At 41.0% G+C, this 19134-nt stretch overlaps 4 protein-coding genes across 4 annotated transcripts; 3 read left to right on the top strand and 1 right to left on the bottom strand.

Annotated features, from left to right (window-relative positions):
• The first annotated feature begins 968 nt into the window (after nucleotides 1-968).
• Nucleotides 969-2241, top strand: LOC111663240 (lipopolysaccharide-induced tumor necrosis factor-alpha factor homolog). The gene is made up of 4 exons (XM_023417355.2): nucleotides 969-1079; nucleotides 1176-1304; nucleotides 1690-1864; nucleotides 1976-2241. Exons 1-4 carry the CDS (start codon nucleotides 1019-1021, stop codon nucleotides 2091-2093), a joined length of 483 nt encoding a protein of 160 aa, XP_023273123.1. The 5' UTR covers nucleotides 969-1018; the 3' UTR covers nucleotides 2094-2241.
• A 484-nt stretch (nucleotides 2242-2725) lies between these two features.
• Nucleotides 2726-4032, top strand: LOC111663316 (uncharacterized). Its single transcript, XM_023417484.2, has one exon. It carries the CDS (start codon nucleotides 2989-2991, stop codon nucleotides 3925-3927), a length of 939 nt encoding a protein of 312 aa, XP_023273252.1. The 5' UTR covers nucleotides 2726-2988; the 3' UTR covers nucleotides 3928-4032.
• Nucleotides 4033-5276: 1244 nt separating this feature from the next.
• abcg2b (ATP-binding cassette, sub-family G (WHITE), member 2b) lies at nucleotides 5277-11756 on the bottom strand. Its single transcript, XM_023417482.2, has 15 exons — nucleotides 11513-11756; nucleotides 10635-10694; nucleotides 10420-10537; nucleotides 10169-10324; nucleotides 9586-9743; nucleotides 9233-9384; nucleotides 8841-8933; nucleotides 8441-8592; nucleotides 8018-8169; nucleotides 7369-7458; nucleotides 6753-6877; nucleotides 6078-6232; nucleotides 5856-5945; nucleotides 5675-5727; nucleotides 5277-5590 (listed from the first exon to the last, which is right to left on the bottom strand). The coding sequence occupies exons 1-15, from the start codon at nucleotides 11662-11664 to the stop codon at nucleotides 5443-5445; spliced, it is 1854 nt and encodes a 617-aa protein (XP_023273250.1). The 5' UTR covers nucleotides 11665-11756; the 3' UTR covers nucleotides 5277-5442.
• A 1762-nt stretch (nucleotides 11757-13518) lies between these two features.
• hapstr1b (HUWE1 associated protein modifying stress responses b) lies at nucleotides 13519-18074 on the top strand. Its single transcript, XM_023417443.2, has 4 exons — nucleotides 13519-13951; nucleotides 15707-15787; nucleotides 15936-16211; nucleotides 16324-18074. The coding sequence occupies exons 1-4, from the start codon at nucleotides 13756-13758 to the stop codon at nucleotides 16560-16562; spliced, it is 792 nt and encodes a 263-aa protein (XP_023273211.1). The 5' UTR covers nucleotides 13519-13755; the 3' UTR covers nucleotides 16563-18074.
• The last annotated feature ends 1060 nt before the right edge of the window (nucleotides 18075-19134 follow it).

Here is a 19134-nt window from a genome sequence, read left to right as displayed (position 1 = left end):
TTGAAATACAAAATATTAGGATAAGGGATTAGAAAAATCATTGCAAGTCTTACTACTAATAACTTTCATACAAAATGTACAAATGTTTGTTAAAAGTTTCAGTTCGTAAGGATTTTATTGCAGATATAATACATGATGAAAGTCCTTTGACACCATTTTAATGATAGCGTTTCAAAAACTTGCATGGAAAACATTAGCAAAATGACTTGATAACCACAAATCAGATTGGTTGCACCATTTTCTGAAAAGACATTAAGAGCGGGACTGAGGTAATTGTTGGTGTGCCAAGCAACAGAAATTTGACCAAACAAAAACAATCACACTAGGTTTGAACTTAAAACAGGTTTAAACAAATGTATATGGTGACACTGGATGGATACAAGTTAAACCTGAAATCAACCTTTTGTTAACAGAGTCTCTGCAAGGCACATGTAGGGTTGTCATCTTGACACAAAATACACCTTGTGGTGAACAGCAGTAAACCATAAATAGAAAGGCTGCTCTGTGCGTGAGTTGAACATCATGGAGTTACAATATGGCATGCTAACATAGGGCTTACAGAGATTAATTATCATAAAACAAAGCCCAAAAAACCTAATTTACAGTTGTGGAGCGAGATCATGAAAGAGCTCAAATATTAGTATACTGTTGCTACTAGAGGCTGAAGTGGAGATGGATGTTTTTGATGCATTCAAATGTCTTCAACTTCAATGTAAACCTTGCATTTTTCTTGACAAACAGGACACACTTCAACTTTTTAAAATTCCATAAAGTCAACGTGAATTAAAAAGCTCCAAAACACCTAATACCAAGAGGTTGTATTACATTCAGTGTTGTTAATTTGAAGAAGACCATCCTGCCATTGACTTGTGGGTAACAGGTTCTTTAACCAATCAGAGGAGATTGCAATTAATTGCACCTGGTGGGCCTGCAGATTAGCTGCTGCTGGCTGCAAACATCAAAACACATTCAGGCTTTTACTCTCTTTTTTTCTGTGGTGCATCACTTCACCTGGTAAATGGAGTTCTTATCAAGACTGGATGAGTCATTTCCTACACCTCCACCTTACTTCTTACCAGGTAAAATACCCGCTCATCATGTTTGGTTTGCAGAGCCTGAAATAATCAGTTGTCACAGTTTAAAAAAAAAAAAACTAATTCTATCTATTTTCCTAGATGAAAGTCAGACAGGGCAAGATGTGCGGATCTACCACATCCACTCACCTTTCAGCCCTCCACGATCTCCTCCTTCCTTCTTTTCTCCAGGAAATGGCTGCTCCACTCAAACTCACTCACCTCTACCAGGTACATGCTCGCTTAAACCCTGCCTCCATTTTGAATGTCTAGTGTCGGTCTGAATGTCACATTTTCTTAGTGCAACTTGGTGATATGTTTTCCTTTACACTCAAGTGCTGATTTTCAGTGACAATGATTAGGAGGAGCTGAGTGATGAGCTGGTGCAGTGTCAGCCCTCTGCTTGTTACATGTGACGGGATGCCATGCTTTTGAAAAACATTTTTATTCAGATACAATTTCAGAGAGAAAAGCATTCTTTAAATTGCTAAATACTGGGCACAAACATAATTTTCACATACATTTGAGTTGTTAGAATTTCTACATGTGATCTCATTTTAAAGTAAAATTAAAAAACATAAGCAGCCATTTTAATCCTCTGGTGTCTTCTCTCTAGCATCTGCTCTCCCTGCATCCAACCCCAGGCTGAAGTTTGTGAGCTATGAGACTGAACTGTATCACTCTCCGGCCCTGACGACATGCCCTTCCTGTCAGACTCAGGTCACTACACAGGTCGACTACCAAGTCGGGAGGCATGCGTGGCTCATGTGTCTTGTGTTTGTGCTCTGCGGGTGAGGAGAGACGTATTCAAATCTGGTTATGTAACTACCCAGCATCGATCACACAGACACACACACACACTGAAAAGATGAATGTATGAAAGTATGGTTTCTCTCTCACAGGTTGGTGTTTGGATGTTGCCTGATTCCATTTTTTGTGAAGCACTTCAAGGATGCCTATCACACCTGTCCCCACTGTCGACGGGTTCTCCATGTACACAGGAGGACGTGCTGCGAATGAACACACACAGGCTGAACTACCAACAGTTTCAGTTTTCAAACTGACTACTGTCGTAAAATGTCTGCACACCTGTGTCAAACTCAGTCAGGATAATGTCACAGATGGATTTCTATGTTTAAATGTATAATATATATATAAGGAGATGTATTCTTTTTTTTATGTAGAACATAAACATTTTTTAACTATATTATAATCATGTTTTGTAACAAAATCATCAATCAATCAAATAAAAATGTTTTCTGTGCCAAGCTTTTTTCCATGTTTTCTGTCTTTATAAAAAATGAGCACACCTCGGGATATAATATATTTTTCTCCAAACAAATAATACCAGCAAATTAAATTAGCATTTGACAAAACAAAACTGTAATTACTGCCTTTTTCCTTCTGCTGATGAAGCTCGTGAGCTGCAGCTGAATGCTGTGGAAAAGGCTAGTAAGTGATTATTTTGTCAACTGATGGTAATATATTCAAGGTCAAAAATTAACCTCCATGCTTATGTTACATTTGGTTTCCATTGATTTCACAGTTGGCACTAAAAATATTCCCTGCTTACTTTATTTCCAGTCATCAATACAGCGCGGATGAAGCCTGCATGTGCGCCGGCACTGTGTGTAGTGTGTAGTGTGTAAACGTGCCCTCGCTGATGACACCGGAGGATTAGAGCTGAGGTTTTATTTAGATCTCTGAGCCTGGGAGTAATGACCATGTGAGATGCAGCAAAACCCTACATCCCCTTCCTCTGAGGTCACACGCCTTCTGATGTGTGCCGTGCCGTGCCGTGCCGTGCCACACCCCTCCTGCTGCTCAGGTATAAGACGTTTCAGGATGTCAGCTCTTCCATGGTAGATGCGCACTACTGGATCCCGGTAGCAGCAAACTGTGTGCTGAGCCCCGCATGGCTGAGGATGCGTCAGAGTATCTCACTTCCCTCAGTAAATCACTTCCCTCTTTCGTGCCTTCTTCTTTTTTCTTCCAGCGCTTCAGCCGCAAAACTGAACTCCTCTCCTACCTGATCCTGTGTGTTGCCAAAATGCCGTTCATCCCACAAGTGTCGATTGTACGCTCTGTGTCGGGACAGACGGGGAAGGAGAGCGGCTCATCTACAGCTGCTGCGGCCAAGATGAGGGTCCCAAAAGAGGACAAGGGCAACTCGGTGAAGGAGCGACTGACTTTGAACCTCAAACAGCTGGGGAAAAAGGGCCAACCCAGGAGCCATCTGCCAACGCCCAAAGAGGTGTCAGAAGCGGCGCTGCACCTAAAGAGAAGGGACAGGTTGTTGCCCTCGTCGCTAACAGACAGCTTCCCTGCCTCCAGCTCGGATGGGTCCTTGTCGAAGCCGCAGCAGCAGCAGCAGCAGAGACACGCAGGCCGGGGCTCCGTGAGGAGTGAACCAGAGGTGGAGACGAGGACCAGGCATCAGGAGGAGGCCCGTTTCACCCTGACACTCACACCCGAGGCCGTTCAGCTGCTCCGGCGCAGGAACAGCGATTGGCGGCAACGCTCAGCAGCCAGAAACGCTGAAAGCGCAGCTGGAGTTTCAGGAAGCGCCGCAGATTCAAGACGCCGGAGGGAAAACGTTTCTAAACGGCATCAACCGGCAACTCAGAGGCACAACGCTTCAACCAGCAGAGCTGCGGACATAAGCTCAATTGTGAAAATCTCACTTCTGAACGAGCAACACAAGTACGATGATGTGGAGTATGAGGAAGAGGACTATGGTGTGGATGAGCGCGTGGTGCTGAAATGTACCGAGTGGCTTCGTGGGCTGGAAAACACGCCAGTGGCAGCGGGGAACAGCCTGAGCAAGAGCGCCAGCAGTGTGCAAAGTTTCTAAAGAGGAAATGAGCAGCTCTGGTTAAAGGAGTCCAGACCTGTGAATGAACTGCAGTTTCTGTGTGTTTGTTGGCTTGTTTCTGGTTAGATGTTCACTTGATGAAAAATAATAAGATAAAATAATTTTTAAACAAACTTAAGCAGTGCAGCTTTTTGGGTTATTGTGCAAAACATTCACAATGTGCACAAAACACTGTAGGTGCAAGGAAACACTAAAATGTCTTACATGAAACCAATATTTATTCTATGTTGATCTATACTTTTTCAACAAGGTGAAATGAGGCATTGTTAGTGTTTCTAAAATACTCCATGCAAAACAGTGTATCATGATCTGTAATATCCCTTGTTAATGTGTATCCAATACACAGCAGATTCTCTCTAAAGAGACTACCACTTGGAAAGAACGCTGTTTCCTGTTTTGTTCAACGTCTCTTCAGATAGAAACATGGGTAATCTTTCTAAATCACAGCATTCCCTACACACTTCACTTTTTATGCTGCTGATACATACATGTCAGTAAAACTCATTTTACACACAGCCGAACTGACCGACTGGATATTCATTACAAACTGATTCTGAGCAGCCAAATCACAGACTCGTTTATTTCAAACTATAGTGGAGAAATATGTCAGAATTTAGGGAAAATGATGCAGAAGACATGTAGAATATTTTTAAACACAGAGAGACCAAGTGTAAACATCATATGGCTTCAATGAAGAGTTGGGACCAACATGATACAGCTTGTATATACAGCATATATATAAATATACAGTATATATATATATATATATATATGGTAATGAGACTGTACTTTTTAAATGGAAACCAAGAGAGGAAATCAGTTTTAAGGAGTTAGCTTAAGTACTTCTGTGTTCGGTGTGTAACATTTTTCATTGTTCTGAAATCAGGTTTTTAAAGAATCTGCATTCATAATTTATGATAATATGTGTATTTTCTCTGGATAATATTTTTGTAAAATTTGCATAAAAAGGTTTATTAAACTTAAATAATATGACAGTTCCTTGACTGTTTCTGCATGGTATGAATAAATTTGTTATTATTTAGTTGGAGAACTGAGAAATGTGACTTGTTTTTAAATATAACTAACAGATTATCCATGAAATGTAGATTCGTTTAAGCTTTTCTTTACTGCGGCTCATGTCTCACACGCTGTAAGTAGCTTTGTGAGGTCTTAGATGTTGGCTTGGCTGTTGCTGTACATTCCCTCGTGCACAGACCAAGTGTGCTTAGTGGCAGCTTATCCACCTGGGAGTCGAATGCAACAACACGTGTGTTTGTTTATGTTTGAGGGCGTGAGAGAGGCACAAAGAGAGCAGGAGGTTCCATGTGTACTGTTTGACAAATATGTTGATTTTAAATAATATAAATAATCACATTAGAAAGCTTATTTCATCTGGTGCACACATATTAAAACAATAGCTTTCCTTCTTTCCTTCATAATAAATAAGATAAACACACAGTGCATCTGTGGCGTACATAAGCAGATGGACAGGCATCATTTCCAGCGGTTGATTCGTCGCAGCTGCACGTAGGCCAGGAACATACAGACAGCTATGATTCCCAGCAGAGCCACCTGGTTCTGCCAGAAGCCCCACACAGAGTAGTCGATGTCCTGGCTTTTCAGGAACAGCTCCCCTGGAATGCTGCACATAGACGAGAGATGCTCAGTGTGAGTGTGTGTGTGTGTGTGTTATTGTGTTTTAAGGGGAGGCTGTTATCACACTCACATGGTGCTGTTGCTGTAGAACAACTGTCCTTTCATTTCGTTGATGAATGCCGCCTGAGGGAGACAAGGAGACGGGGCTGAACAACTTACTCGCTTCAGATAAAGACATATTAAACTGAGCTGATCTCGTTCTCATAACCACAACCCTCCTCCTCTTGCTCTGCCTATTTTCCATATCTTACATTCAATCCATATCTGAAGATACTGATCCATTTCAGCCAAGACAGCCAGCTCAGCATGGAGTTGAGATTGACAAGATAACCACCGAAAACCTAAAACAGGAGGACAAAGAGGGAAAAAGGGAGATAATTATACTCTATACTCATAACAGCACTATATTTATAAGCAAAACATTACTATGATTACAGTGGTGTATATGGTATGTATGTGTCTTTGCATCTCACCATCATGAAGACGAAGGGTAGAGCAATGAGGATGTTAGCCATGGCAAATGAAGAGACACTTGCTGAGACGAGGAAAGCCAGAGCGACTCCTGCCAGACTGACCAGAGACATGGTCAGAGCAAAACACATGAAGGCCTCGAAGGCAGGCTTCAACCCTGAGAGAGCGGTCGATACATGTAAATAGGAAGACAGAAGAAGTCTGTATTAAACAAGAATGAGCACTTCAATCCTCTCCAGAGTGTTGCTCTCAGCAGCTTCTTCCTGTTGGGGTCAAACATGGCAGTAAGGTCAAACGGAGTGTTACAGATAAATAGCAGTCAACAGTGGGATATCAGATTAGAAAGACATACAAAACTGGGTCCCTGTCATGTAGATTTTTAATTTCTCAAAACTGGAACCCCCTTGGAAAAAAACAAAGGCTGTGCAGAAAGAATTTGACTGTTCCCTTATTCATTACATAATTTGCAGCTTTCACACTCAGTCAAATGAGTAAAATATCAAAGGCACGATGGGGAGTCCTAAATAACAGCAGGTGCAACAGTCATTTCATGGCTGTGAATAAAACAGCACTTGTTCTTCTCTATACTTGACGACTGGCTGCTTCAGGGTGTTTTCCTCATCAGCATGTTATACAGTAATATGGTGTATGTATGTGCTTGTATGCAGGTAAATTACCCATCATGTAATAGGCGATGGCTGAAAACACAAAGATGGGGATGATGCGGTTGGGGATGAGATCAGCAAAGATCTTGGACAGGAAGTAGACAGAAGTACGATAATAGCCGCTTGAGTTCTCGTGACTGCAAAAACATTGACAAAGACTCTCAATAAACACACAGATACAAACACTGTGACAGAGTTAAAGACATGGGATCGTAAAAGATTTACAGTATTCACTGACAAATTATGATAAAATGGAATAGAAAGCTTTTGACCTAACCTTGTATGTTCGAGTATCAGGCTTGTGATGTTATATATTTTCTATTTGTCAACAAATCTCATGAAAAAAAACGAAACCAAGAATGAACTGATCCCCCTTTGTCTGTATAGCTGAAGCCTGATATAATGAAGTGCTCTGCGTCATAGAGCCCCATTGTTTTGTTTTTAAACTGTTAAAAACACATTGTTGAGACACACTGTTGCTCTGACTCACATGTTCCTTCACTATGATGAACGTGCACATAGTATTAGTTGTATAGTCATTTATTTTGACTCAATGTCAAACACACACACACACACACACACACAAACACACACACACACACAAACACACCCTTTATCTTTCACTCACATGAAGATTGCCCTTTCGTTGATAAAGAGTTCAACCGCAGAGAGATTCCCAAATACCATGTTGATGATAAGGAAGAAGAACGCACCACTCCTGTTGTAGAGAGAGGGAGAGAGAGAGAGAGACTTATCTGATTATCATTTCATCGAGTAGTTAAACAGAAAATGTCAGCAAATGACAATCTGACCTACGTTTCTCCCCATAAATTTCAGCGTGTTACAGCATCATAAAAGTCGTTTCCTCATCTTGACATTATGGCTTCTTATCTCTCCAATCTGCAGTATTTAAACTGAATTTAGCCATCATACCCCAGTGCTTGCTTGTATCCTTGACTTTTATGTAAAAAGTTAATCACTTTCTCTGATCTTTTTGTCACCCTTGTCTTGACAGTTTCCGTTCTTGCAGCTTTTTCTGAAACGGATATATTCACATTTGCTGTCTCACCACATTTCCCTATGACATTTATACATGCACAGAAAACACCCTTTAAACAGCAGAGAAACATCTTTGATATTATTATTATTATTAAGTAGTTCTGTTGTAATTTGGCCTTGAGATGAGCTGGGGAAAAGCAAGACACTTATAGAGTGAGGAGTGTGCAGAGAGGTGAAAATAGAGCAGACACTAGTTTGGCAGGTTAGCCACACAGTACCTGTTCTGTAAAGCCTCGGGCAGTGTCAAGGGCATCTGGTAATAAATGAGTCCCACCAGAACTGCAAAAAAGATGTTGAGAGCCAACTGGGCATAAGAGGTCTGAGGATTCCTCAGCGTGTTCAGCACTGTCCTGCCACACACCACACGCATCTGTCTCACACACACACACACACACACACAAAAAGAGAAACAATAAAATATATAAAGTGGGTTCATTCAGCGGGCAGCCAAGCACACTGACATAACAGCTGGCACTAACCACTGCGCTGTAACATTATAAACTCATTGCAATTTCTGTTAATCATAAAATGAATAACGATTGATAATTTAATTCCCTCAACTGGATAATTATTTGGACCAAGTAAGAAAGATGTTCTGCACAAGGTCTTTTATCGATTTCTGAACTGCAGAGTTGGCCGACCTGATAGAGGAAAGAGGTAGCATAGCTGGCTGTCTCATCTTGACCTGCGACCCCTTCAGCAGTGCTCTGGTTCACATGGTCCAACTCCTCACGAACTTTCTGGCACAGTTGTGACTGGCGATATGTTGCTGCCAATGGGTTTCTACACTCAGCTGTGGAAAGACAGAGCGGCCACAAGATGTTGGAGACAGGAACAGACAATATAATTAACTTTTCTTTTTATACCAGCTATTAACTCTTCCCAGTTATTGGCAAGTAATATGTCAGGACGTTTTGGTTTAGCCCAGTATTACCTGGACACCTACATGTCTTCTCACCTGATTTACAAGAAACATGCTTACTGGGTTGTTGGTTTCACATAAACTATGTGTGTGTCTATTTTTAGAGTCTGTAATCATACCTGCGGTGACTGACTCAAATGTTGATTTCGCCTCTCCATTTGTGACATCCATAAAGAAATCAGCAGGGTTGTTGAAGGACTCAATTTGGTAGCCTATCCACACACACACATACACACACAGATACAAACTAAAGTCCCTCTATGAAAGCAAACAATATTCTCACATAGTATTTGAGAATTCAAATAGAACAGTAGTTCATCTAGACAACTAGATTATTTTTAATTTCATATCAAGATGGTAGAATCCTATATATAAAATATTGTCAAGCATCAGGACATCACATGACAATACAATATCTTTCCCTTTCCTATATAAGGATCATCATATAATATTATAACAGAGTCCTAGTCAGCATCCTACACCTTTCATAGTAAACACAATCATTACGTACCGAGGTCTGTGAAGTATTCCAGTGCATGGTCTGCTGCTCCTGCATACACCACCTCCCCTTTATGCATCAGAGTCAGATGGTCAAACTGTCTGAAGATGGAGTAGCGAGGCTGGTGGATGGAGAAGATCACTGTCTTACCTCTCCTGGACAACCTGAACACACATTTAAAATAATGTGTTTATTCCCACATAGTTAACAACACAAAGACGGCAGTGGAAACTGAAGGTGCTGCTGGTTCAGAGATCATCGATAAAGGCTGTCTTCCACAGAATTGTATGCTTTAGTTGTAATTTGTAACTTATGTGCGAGTACGTGGTTGCCTAATGTGTGATTAATTAGTAATTGTGTTGTACCTTTGCAGTAGACTGATGATACAGTTTGCAGTGTTGGAATCCAGTCCTGTAGTTGGTTCATCCAGAAACAGCAGAGACGGAGAAGTGATGAGCTCCATCCCGATGCTGCACCTCTTCCTCTCACCTCCTGACACACCACGCAGAAACTCTGTCCCTATCTACACACACACACACACACACACACACACACACACATAGGCACACAAATAAAAATGCTTGGTTGCTAAGCTGAACAGCTAGGGTGGCAATAAGTAAATACTCCAGTTATTGTAACTGAGGAGCTTGTATTTGAACATGCACTTTTGGGGCTGTTTTTATATCTAAAAATACATATAAATGTCTGCCAACCAAAAACAAGGGACACTGGACAGGGAAGTCACTGGGAAGGGATAAAGAACACGTTTTATTTTTATAGAAATACTTAAGTGAATGACATTTGTGGAAGAAGATTTTTTTAAATAAATGCTTCTGCTGATACCTGGGTAAGATATAAAAAAGTAAATATGATTGAACAGGACATTGTAATACTCTAATACTCTTTCAACAACTTAATTATAATGATATACAATGATATATGATATACCTTAGTGTCTGCACAGTCTGTAAGGCCCAGGTCTTGTATGATGACATCTACTCTGGCGTGTTTATCTGTGGAGGAGTGATGCTCAGGGTTGAGACGGAGGTTGGCACTGAACAACAGATTCTCTCTCACAGTCAGAGTTCCCATCAGGATGTCATCCTGGAGACACAAGGATGTTGTGCACACAGGATCGTAAGAAGAATCCACAGTATATAATGTAAAAGAAAATGTGTGTATGTTTGATATTTGTGTACCTGAACCACATAAGCAGAGCTAAGCCTGAGATCAGATGTGACAGCTTTTCCGTTCACCAAGACGTTTCCTTGGCGCAGACCGGCAGGGTCTTTTCTTCCTGCTATTACATCCAGCAGACTGAAAAAAAAGAGTGACTGATATTCATTTGGCTTGAGTTATAAATGTGTGTGAAACAATGCCTGTGTGTTTGTATACACAAGAACATGTCTCTTACGATGTTTTACCGCTTCCTGTTGCGCCCATGATGGCATTCATCCCAGGTTTCATGATGCCACTGTAAAAAACACGTCAAGTTAAATCAATTCTTTTGACAGAGGATATTTCTCCTTGAGAATTATTATTCTGTTGAGTTTAATATAGGTTGTAAAAATCTCTCAACTCTCAATCACATAGTTTGGAATCCCACCCCACTGCCCCACACTGTTTCTCCTGGAAAACCTTATTCATCAACACATTCATCAGTGTGTATCAAGTTATTCTGTATCTATGTAATTCATTTTAATATTTTCACTGACCTTTTGGATAACAATTTGTACAGCAGGAAATAAATGAGCATCGCAAAAGTGACACTGAAATCTCTACTGCTGTAAAATTTGCTGCCTTTTGAGTGCCATTCATGCTTTAATTACTCAATTTAACTTACTGCATGTTGCTTTAATGGCCCTGAACCAAAGCTATGATTACAATACAATGGGGAAAGACTTATGGATAATGTAAATGTATCCCTTCTGGCTCAGACATTTGACATCTACCAGAGCATTGACTCTGTTTTCCTAATTTCCTATTCTTTCTCAGCCTGCCTTAACTCTAAATTTAATAATACACAAACGCAAGGACCTTTAAAATTCTTTAAAATGTACAAGTTTGATGAAATCAGCCACAACTTGAACAACCCATGACTACAAAACTCATTGTCAGATGTCAAAGAATAACAACCATGATGCATACAGTATTGCATAAAAAAGGAGATGCACCAGTTCCATCAGTTGTATAGCATGTCATACAGTCACTACCCATTGATAATGCTGTTATCTTGATATAATTGTACGCCTATGTACATGCACATACTCACGGGTAACTTTCATATCCTACCTCACATCTTTCAGGATATATTTTTCAGATCCAATCTTGCGGCAGAATCTCGTCTCCTGAACACAGTAGTGCAAGTTGCTGAATGTGACAGTCGGCCCTCGTTCCTGGAAATACTCGTCAAGGCCACAAACAACCTGCTCCCCCTTAGACATCTTCAAAACTGCACTGTTACCAACAAAGAGGAAGAAAAGGAGTCAGAAAGTGGGGTTTAAAGAGAGAGACCGGTACAGTGTAACACAGACACCTGTGCAGTCTAACAGAGACAGGTAGGTGAGAGGGCATACAATCAGTAAGTTTCTGTCATAACTCACCTGATCTTTGCACTCCCTCAATCCTTAGCCCATAGATTTATGGGTGTTGCCAAAAAGATAGTGTGACATTGAACTTTCCCCCCAAAATCTCAATGGCTGCAATAACTACATCCAAGATGCAAGACAGGCAAGAGTTGATAATAACAGATGACAGTGTTTATATTGTGTATACTGCAGCTTACGTAGTGCAAGAGTTGTCATTACATGCTTATTCATATTCAGGCTCATGGGAGAGCCAGAGCCAAAGACAGGGAAAATGTCCTAGACAGGTTTATACAGATACAGAATTTTGTGGACCCACACAAATACAGAGAGTTCATGCAAACATACAACAAAGGGGCCAGGACCTTTGTCTTCTCATGGTGGCAACCATAATTCAAATACATACCAACTACAACTATATTAGTTCTTTTTGGGAACTGGAAAAAGAGATTTGCTCTCATTCAGCCACATGAGTTGTGGTTAGGTCCGACATTAATGTCAGGTGATAAGGCCTGGCTTGCAGTCAGTATTCCAGTTTCCAAAGATGTTGGATAGGGTTGAGGTCAGGACTCTGTGCAGGCTAGTCAAGTTCATCCACACCAAACTGGGAAACCATTTCTTAAGGGTTAGGGTTAGGGTAGTTTTACTATTGTTTACTAACTTCATGACTCACTCTTCGCCCCTTGAGATACTTCAGTGGTTAAAATGTAACATGTAAGTAACATGTAGACTTTCATTTACTCATGTACTGTACTTAACAACAGTTTTGATGTACATTTTGTGCCATTTCACACTTCTACTCCATTACATTTCAGAGGCAAATTTCTTTTTTTACATTTATTTGACAGCTGTGACTAGTTTCTTTTCAGTTTAAAATTTTACATTGAAACATGAGTTTGTTTTTCTTGTGACCCCCTTACAAAAAGCATTGCCTAGTTGTGTTTCCTTGTCTGACATGTTTTTGTCTTTAAACTTCTTAGATAGCTTTACTTAAACAGCTCTTTTGAGTTCCAAGGAGGCTAAACTGCCCTATATTTGAAAGAAAATCAAAGATTACAGAAAAACTATAAACTGAGAGCAGATTTGTGTATCGGAACGTTTTTTTAAATCAATTTCCTCTCCCATTTCACCACCTCCCAGTTTTATCTGGTGAACCTTTTAAGAGGCCCAAATTAAAAGTAGCTCCACCTCGACCAGCTCCAACAGTAAAACGTGTATCAATAATGTAATTTATTATAATGTATCAGCCATAAGGGCCAGCTTTTTGAAAAACAGGTACGTTTACTTTGATAATGTAAGTAAATTTAGCTGATGATACTTCTGTGGTTTTACTGGGTTGAGGTTTATATGCAGGGATTTATATGCAATGGCGTATTTTTTTTTACATTGTTGGATTGGTACTTTTACCCCAGTAAAGGATCTGAATACTTCCTCCACCATTGATTGGGGTGTCCTTATACTTTAGGCCACATGAAGCCGTGGGCTACATTTCCATGGCCAGGTTGCCCCCTGCCGGACAGAATGCTGCATGTCAGACAACACACACTCGCCGTCAACGTTGTTTTTCTCTGACCTTTTCTCTTTTTTTCCATTATCCAATCAGGCTTCGTGGTTGGCCCCAAGACCCGCCTAGAAAAGTCGTCGCAGCCAATCACTTTCCAGTACAGCGACAAAATGGGCGTGGCCATCTCAAGTAATTCTAAGGTGTTGTCATCGCGTTCTTTACTCTGGTGTGTTCTACACTGGGCGTACGGGCGTAGTGTTAAATCTCCACAATGTGGCTCTAGCAACGGCTATTGTTTCCTTTTCTGTACATTGTTAGGGTTGTGTAACGTATTTTTCTTACAACATACAGAAGGAAGACAGTTAAGTGCCTCCGGAAACCCAACAAGCTTGAATTTCACACGAAAGGCTAGCTCATAAGCTACTAGCTAACGCCTTACGTTAGCTATGGAGGAGAGGAAAGAGGAGGGAGAAGCGGAGATCCAAGAGCACGGCCCCGAGCACTGGTTCTCCAAATGGGAACGGCAGTGCTTAGCAGAGGCCGAACAGAATGATCCAAATGAGGAGGAGACGGAACAAAGTCAGCAAAAGCTGTGGCACCTGTTTCAGAACTCAGCCACCGCGGTAGCACAGCTCTACAAAGGTCTGTACTAAAGATCCCGAAGTTCGGGTTAGGCTAACTGTCAGAGCTAGTGCTAACGAAAGCTAACCCCGCTAGCTAATGATAACGCCGGGTGGGGAGAGACACAAAGGGCACCGGCTAGGCTAACGGTGTTAGCTGTTCGCAGCTGTTTTTCTTCAGCTTAACCAGCTCGATTCCATGGTTGTGTTGCATGACACCAGAATGTGTATTCTTTCAAAACTGTATCAAGGCCATGATTCTGCGATTTTCTTCACGCCTCGATATCATGACCTGGTTCCGTTGCTAGCTCACGGAAGCTAACATTATCAGCAGCCGGGGCTAGCAGCCGATGACCGTGTCCGAGTGTGGGACAACAGGGCTGAATCTGGCTCAGAGTGGCCTGAGCTGTCAGGGGCCTGCGTGGCTGAACAGATTGATAAGTAGTTCAGCTAAGCGGCTCTCAGTCACCGGCTAACTCAGCGGTGTGTATGTTCACCGATGCCAGCACATATGCCCTCCTCATGGCACACTAAAAATGTTTTTGTCCACCCGTTAACAGACACCTAGCTCGTCAAAATGGCGATACACAGGGAGGAGTTTTTTCGACTGAAAACAAGTCGTTTGTTGACGGTCAAATGCAGTGATAATTGTCGCAGCGGTGCGGTGGATGTTGATGAGTTAACGGCACAAAGACATTTTATTCCAACACTTATTCCGATAGACTTTTGCTGATGACTTGTTTGTTGTCAATATCCAGAACAAAATGGCGAAATGATTAACGTGAATGTTGTCTTGTTGAAGTCTCGGTCTGCCCTGCGGAGTTTCTTTTAACATTACACTTGTATTTTGTTTTTAGGAAAAGGTATGGTTTTCCGTCAGCTTCTACTATTGGCTTACATTGACACACATAAACCTGGCCCCGTTTAAAAAGTCTGTTGAAAATGGTGACATCATGTTTGATAATTAATTTGACCTATATGTGAATAAGTGAGTAAAATGTCCATGATTGCCTTGTTCGCCAGTTTCCAGGCAGACCTTATTTGACCACACTGCGATGTTTTGTAATATTTGCAACTACTTTTCTAGTGCACTCATTATCCATCACTTAGTCTATAAATCTTGCTTGTTAAAATGCTTCTGCTTTCAAACTCCTCCCACTGTATGTTCAGACTGTAACACAGCTGTATCTACATAAAACTTAATACCTCTTCATTTCCAGAGGAAACCCTATGGACAGCTCCTGTACATTAGATGTAAAGATTTACAGACAAATTTGAACTTGTAAAGTGATGACTGGTAATAGTCTTTTAACTTTTATACTTATATTTTTGTGGTAAACCCAAACGTTGGCTGGAGTTACCAGTTCTTTATATACACTGTTCTGCATCAATACTCTTCATACACACCATTGCAGTTATTTTTGTTCAGATTGGTAGTAAAATGTGCACCAGTCACTTGTTAGTTGTCATATAACGACACTGAAATTGTTAAGCTTACTAACAAACTGGTATAATGAAACCATAGTGCCTTAAGGTAGCTGTGGGATTTAAGCTTGAAAACATTCTGTGCTGAAAGCAATGTCATTTAGTTACTTAGTTTTCTCTTTGGGTATACATATGTGCAGCTGGATTATATCATTTCATTTATATCAGACTGTTTGTACTTGAATTTCTATGGAGAAGACGTGATCTTTGCATGGAGAGTTGGTATTTACGCAGCAGCAGTGTTATTTTAAAGTTATCATGATCTGACCAACTTTTTGCATTTAATTGACAGATAGAGTATGTCAGCAGCAAGGCCTCTCTCTCTGGGTGCCCTTCCAGAATGCAGCCACAGCTGTTACTAACCTGTATAAAGGCAAGTAACTTTGACTATTACCTATGTTGTGTTTCACTCTCTGTGTTTTGGGCATTTTGATGTCCTGTATGTAAGTGAGTTCATAGTAAATTAACTTTGATTGTGATGTCCAGATTTGCCAAAAACATTTGTCCTTGCATGTCACCAGAGAGTATGGAGGCCCGTCAGCGGAGCTATGACCTGGGCATTCACTTAGGCTATCAGCGCAGAAATAAAGAGGTGATTGCATGGGTGAAGAAACGCAGAAGAACTATCAGGCGAGAGGACCTCATCAGCTTCCTGTGCGGCAAAGTTCCACCTCCACGGACAGCTCGTGCCCCACCTAGGGTTGCCATGGTGTCTGCAAGCCGACCATCTCCCCCCGAGACAGGCAGTTCTGTGGAGACCGACCTGCAGCCCTTCAGAGAGGCAATTGCACTGCACGGTTAGTCAAAATGTCGTCTTCAATTAGAAGCTGTTGCCTTGTGAGAGTGCCATGCTGGAGTTATATAGCATATGGAGTGCTGTAGTTTACATTTTCTTTTTTTCCTCTCCAGGCCTTAGCGGTGCCATGGCAAGCATTTCTGTTCGCTCTGGTCCTCCTGGTTCCCCAACTCACCCCGCCCAGTCCCTCAGTCGTCGTAGGAATGGTCTTCATGACGTGGACCTCAACACCTTCATCGCCGAGGAGATGGCCCTCCATTTGGATTCCACAGCCAATCGTAAACGAGGCCCTGCCCCCTGTAGTGATGTCATCACAGACTCGCCAACTCATAAACGTAACAGGATGCTCTGAACTTTTCCTACACCACTAATCCCTCCTCTGTCCTCTCCTCGGTGGCCGACTGGACAGCTGATGAGGACTGATGCCTTGGCCAACCATTGAAATCTTCCTCCTATTCATCTTAGTTGCAATGCTACGAATAAAGAAAAACTTAGTTATTACCAGCCCACATAGTTCTTATTTTCTTTCACCCCCTCACACCTGTTGTCTCACACAACTCACACGACTCCTCTCCATGTTAAAGTTTTGTTCTTCTTCAGAAAGATTTTCTTTCCCATTTATGTTTGGATGCCCTCAGTAGAAACTGATATGGGAGCGAGCACGACACACTTGAAATCCTTAAATTGCAGAATGTTGCGTTTAGACATTGTGTATTGGCCGGGCTCCTTTGTGCTTCACATCTAATAAGCAGATGAACCAGGCTGTTGCCTACTGTTTGCTGTTCCCTCATCCCTCAAACGTACTTCCTTCTCCTCTTCTGTGGAGTGCTGGCCAAACCAGACAGGACTGAAGCTTGGGCTCCTCGGGAGGCTGAACTGCCTCCCTGTTTTGTGGCTCCACTCAAAACGCTTGTCAGCGTGTGTATCTCATTCTGCTGCTGCTCTGTGTGTTTGCGTATCTGACAGCAGAACTGCCACTTACTGTGTTGTACTTGTCTTTGCCTTTGAGAAAGCTGCTACAGTATCTCTGGTTGTTGTGCAACAGTGAGTGCGTGTGTGTATGAGTGCCTGTGTGTGTGCTTGTGGATGCAGGGTTCTGGCATATCCAGCACCCACTTGACCCAATTATTTCCTGTTTTACTTAAATTCATTCTATTTTGTCTTTAGTTGCTTTTTGCAGCCCGAACCAGGGTTTTATCACAAAGCAGGTCAATCCATTTTACATAGATAATGGTGACCCCTGTTACTGTCTTTGAGTAGTAGGATGACAGGAGGTGGAAAAACCAAGATGTATTTTCAGCAAAGGTTTCTTTGCTCAAGCACCACTGTCCTGAATTGTATTTTAAGTTTTTGTATTAACTCTACAAAAATCCAAATATGCATAGTTTCCCTATCGCCATCAAAAATTTTGCATAAAGAGCAGTAACAGTGTTTCAAAGGCTGCATTTTATCAACTTTATGTTTTACATTTGTCCCATTGATAAGAATTTAAACTGGTGCATCATCATCATTTTGTCTCTTGAACTTCAGAAAGAGTTGAAACATTTTCACACTTGTGATTTAAGCTTTAAACTTGGAAAATTTCAGGGGGCAGTTGCCTGTTAACTAGTGGGGGCCAATGGCTGTGATATTTAATTTTGTCTAGCCAATTCACGGACTATTGGGTGCGATGGTTCAACAAGGCTTGGGGAAACTTGTTTTTTGCTAGTTTCACACACTGCTTTGTGATACAATCTTGTGTAATGTGTGTAAATAACATGTAGGTGCTGTTATATGTGGTACATATTGTAAAAAGAAGTGCAAATCCATTGGGATGTCCATGTACAATAACAATTCTGACATTAAAAGAAAAAAAAGCCTTTAACTAAGTTGTCTTTGATTTTCCTACTGGTTGGATTTGACATTTTACTATTTGCAATTTGTGCTCGACAAAGTCTTATTTCAGTGCAGAATAATTACTCTCAAACGTGATATTTCTACGAATTACCTCAGGCCTGTCTCAAGAAAGTAAGGATGAAGAGTTCAATCAAGTGGAAAACTGAAGACATGTAGCTATTATCTATTGCAGTGCCTGTGAGGTTAAGTGTATTGTTCCTTCTCAGTACCTTAATTGGAAAGGCCTTGGCATTCAGTCATTCCGTCATCAGTCACCAAGGGCAGAGGAACAGTGGGTCTACTAAAATGATATCATAGTGGTTGTGTATTTCAGTTTTCTATGCTGTACAGTGGAGTTTAAGCAGGTTGTCAACAAACTTCAATTTGGAGCATATTACGTAGTTCAACTTTTCCAACACATGGGGGTGACACAGACTATATTCTGTTTTGTCCTTTTTTCATCTCAAAAGAAGCTTGAGCTGCTATACGCACTGACATGGAGCTGAAATGCCACAATAATAGAGGGATAATAAAATATCAGTCATTCAGAGAAGATTTGGATCAGTACTGTTCCATTAAAACTTTTTGTAGCATAAAGTATGTATTTTCTTGGTAACTCCATCCAACCAGAGATGTGATGTTTGTTTGGTGGAGTTCATTTTGTTCCCAGCAGAATCATTTTATTTGCTCAGTGTATGTTATTACAAATTTCTTCTTTCGATTTTCAATTTGTCAACAAAATGGGATTTTGTTATCTGTCTGTCTAGATATATTCATGCTTCCAAAACGTAAAAGATTAATTTTTTTATATTTATTACCGATAGGTGAAACAGAACCAGTTACAACAAATAAAGAATACTGAGAAACTAAAAGCCTAAGAGCCAGTTATTCATATTATAGCATTTCAGGAGTTTTCTGATGTGACTGCATTAGCTAAATAATTAGAGGTAGCTAGTTCACCTATGCAGTCGCATCTCTTAATAACATAAAAATTAATCTGATTAAAGTTTGGAAAACTTACGACCTCTGCCAAGGACGTCTTGTTTTCA

Source organism: Seriola lalandi, unplaced genomic scaffold (assembly GCF_002814215.2).
Source record: "Seriola lalandi dorsalis isolate HSWRI2012SDOR001 ecotype SW California unplaced genomic scaffold, Sedor1 jcf7180002054574, whole genome shotgun sequence".
NCBI lineage: Eukaryota > Metazoa > Chordata > Actinopteri > Carangiformes > Carangidae > Seriola > Seriola lalandi.
The sequence above is the reverse complement of the archived record's forward strand: the minus strand, read 5'-3'. Positions and strand labels throughout refer to the sequence as shown.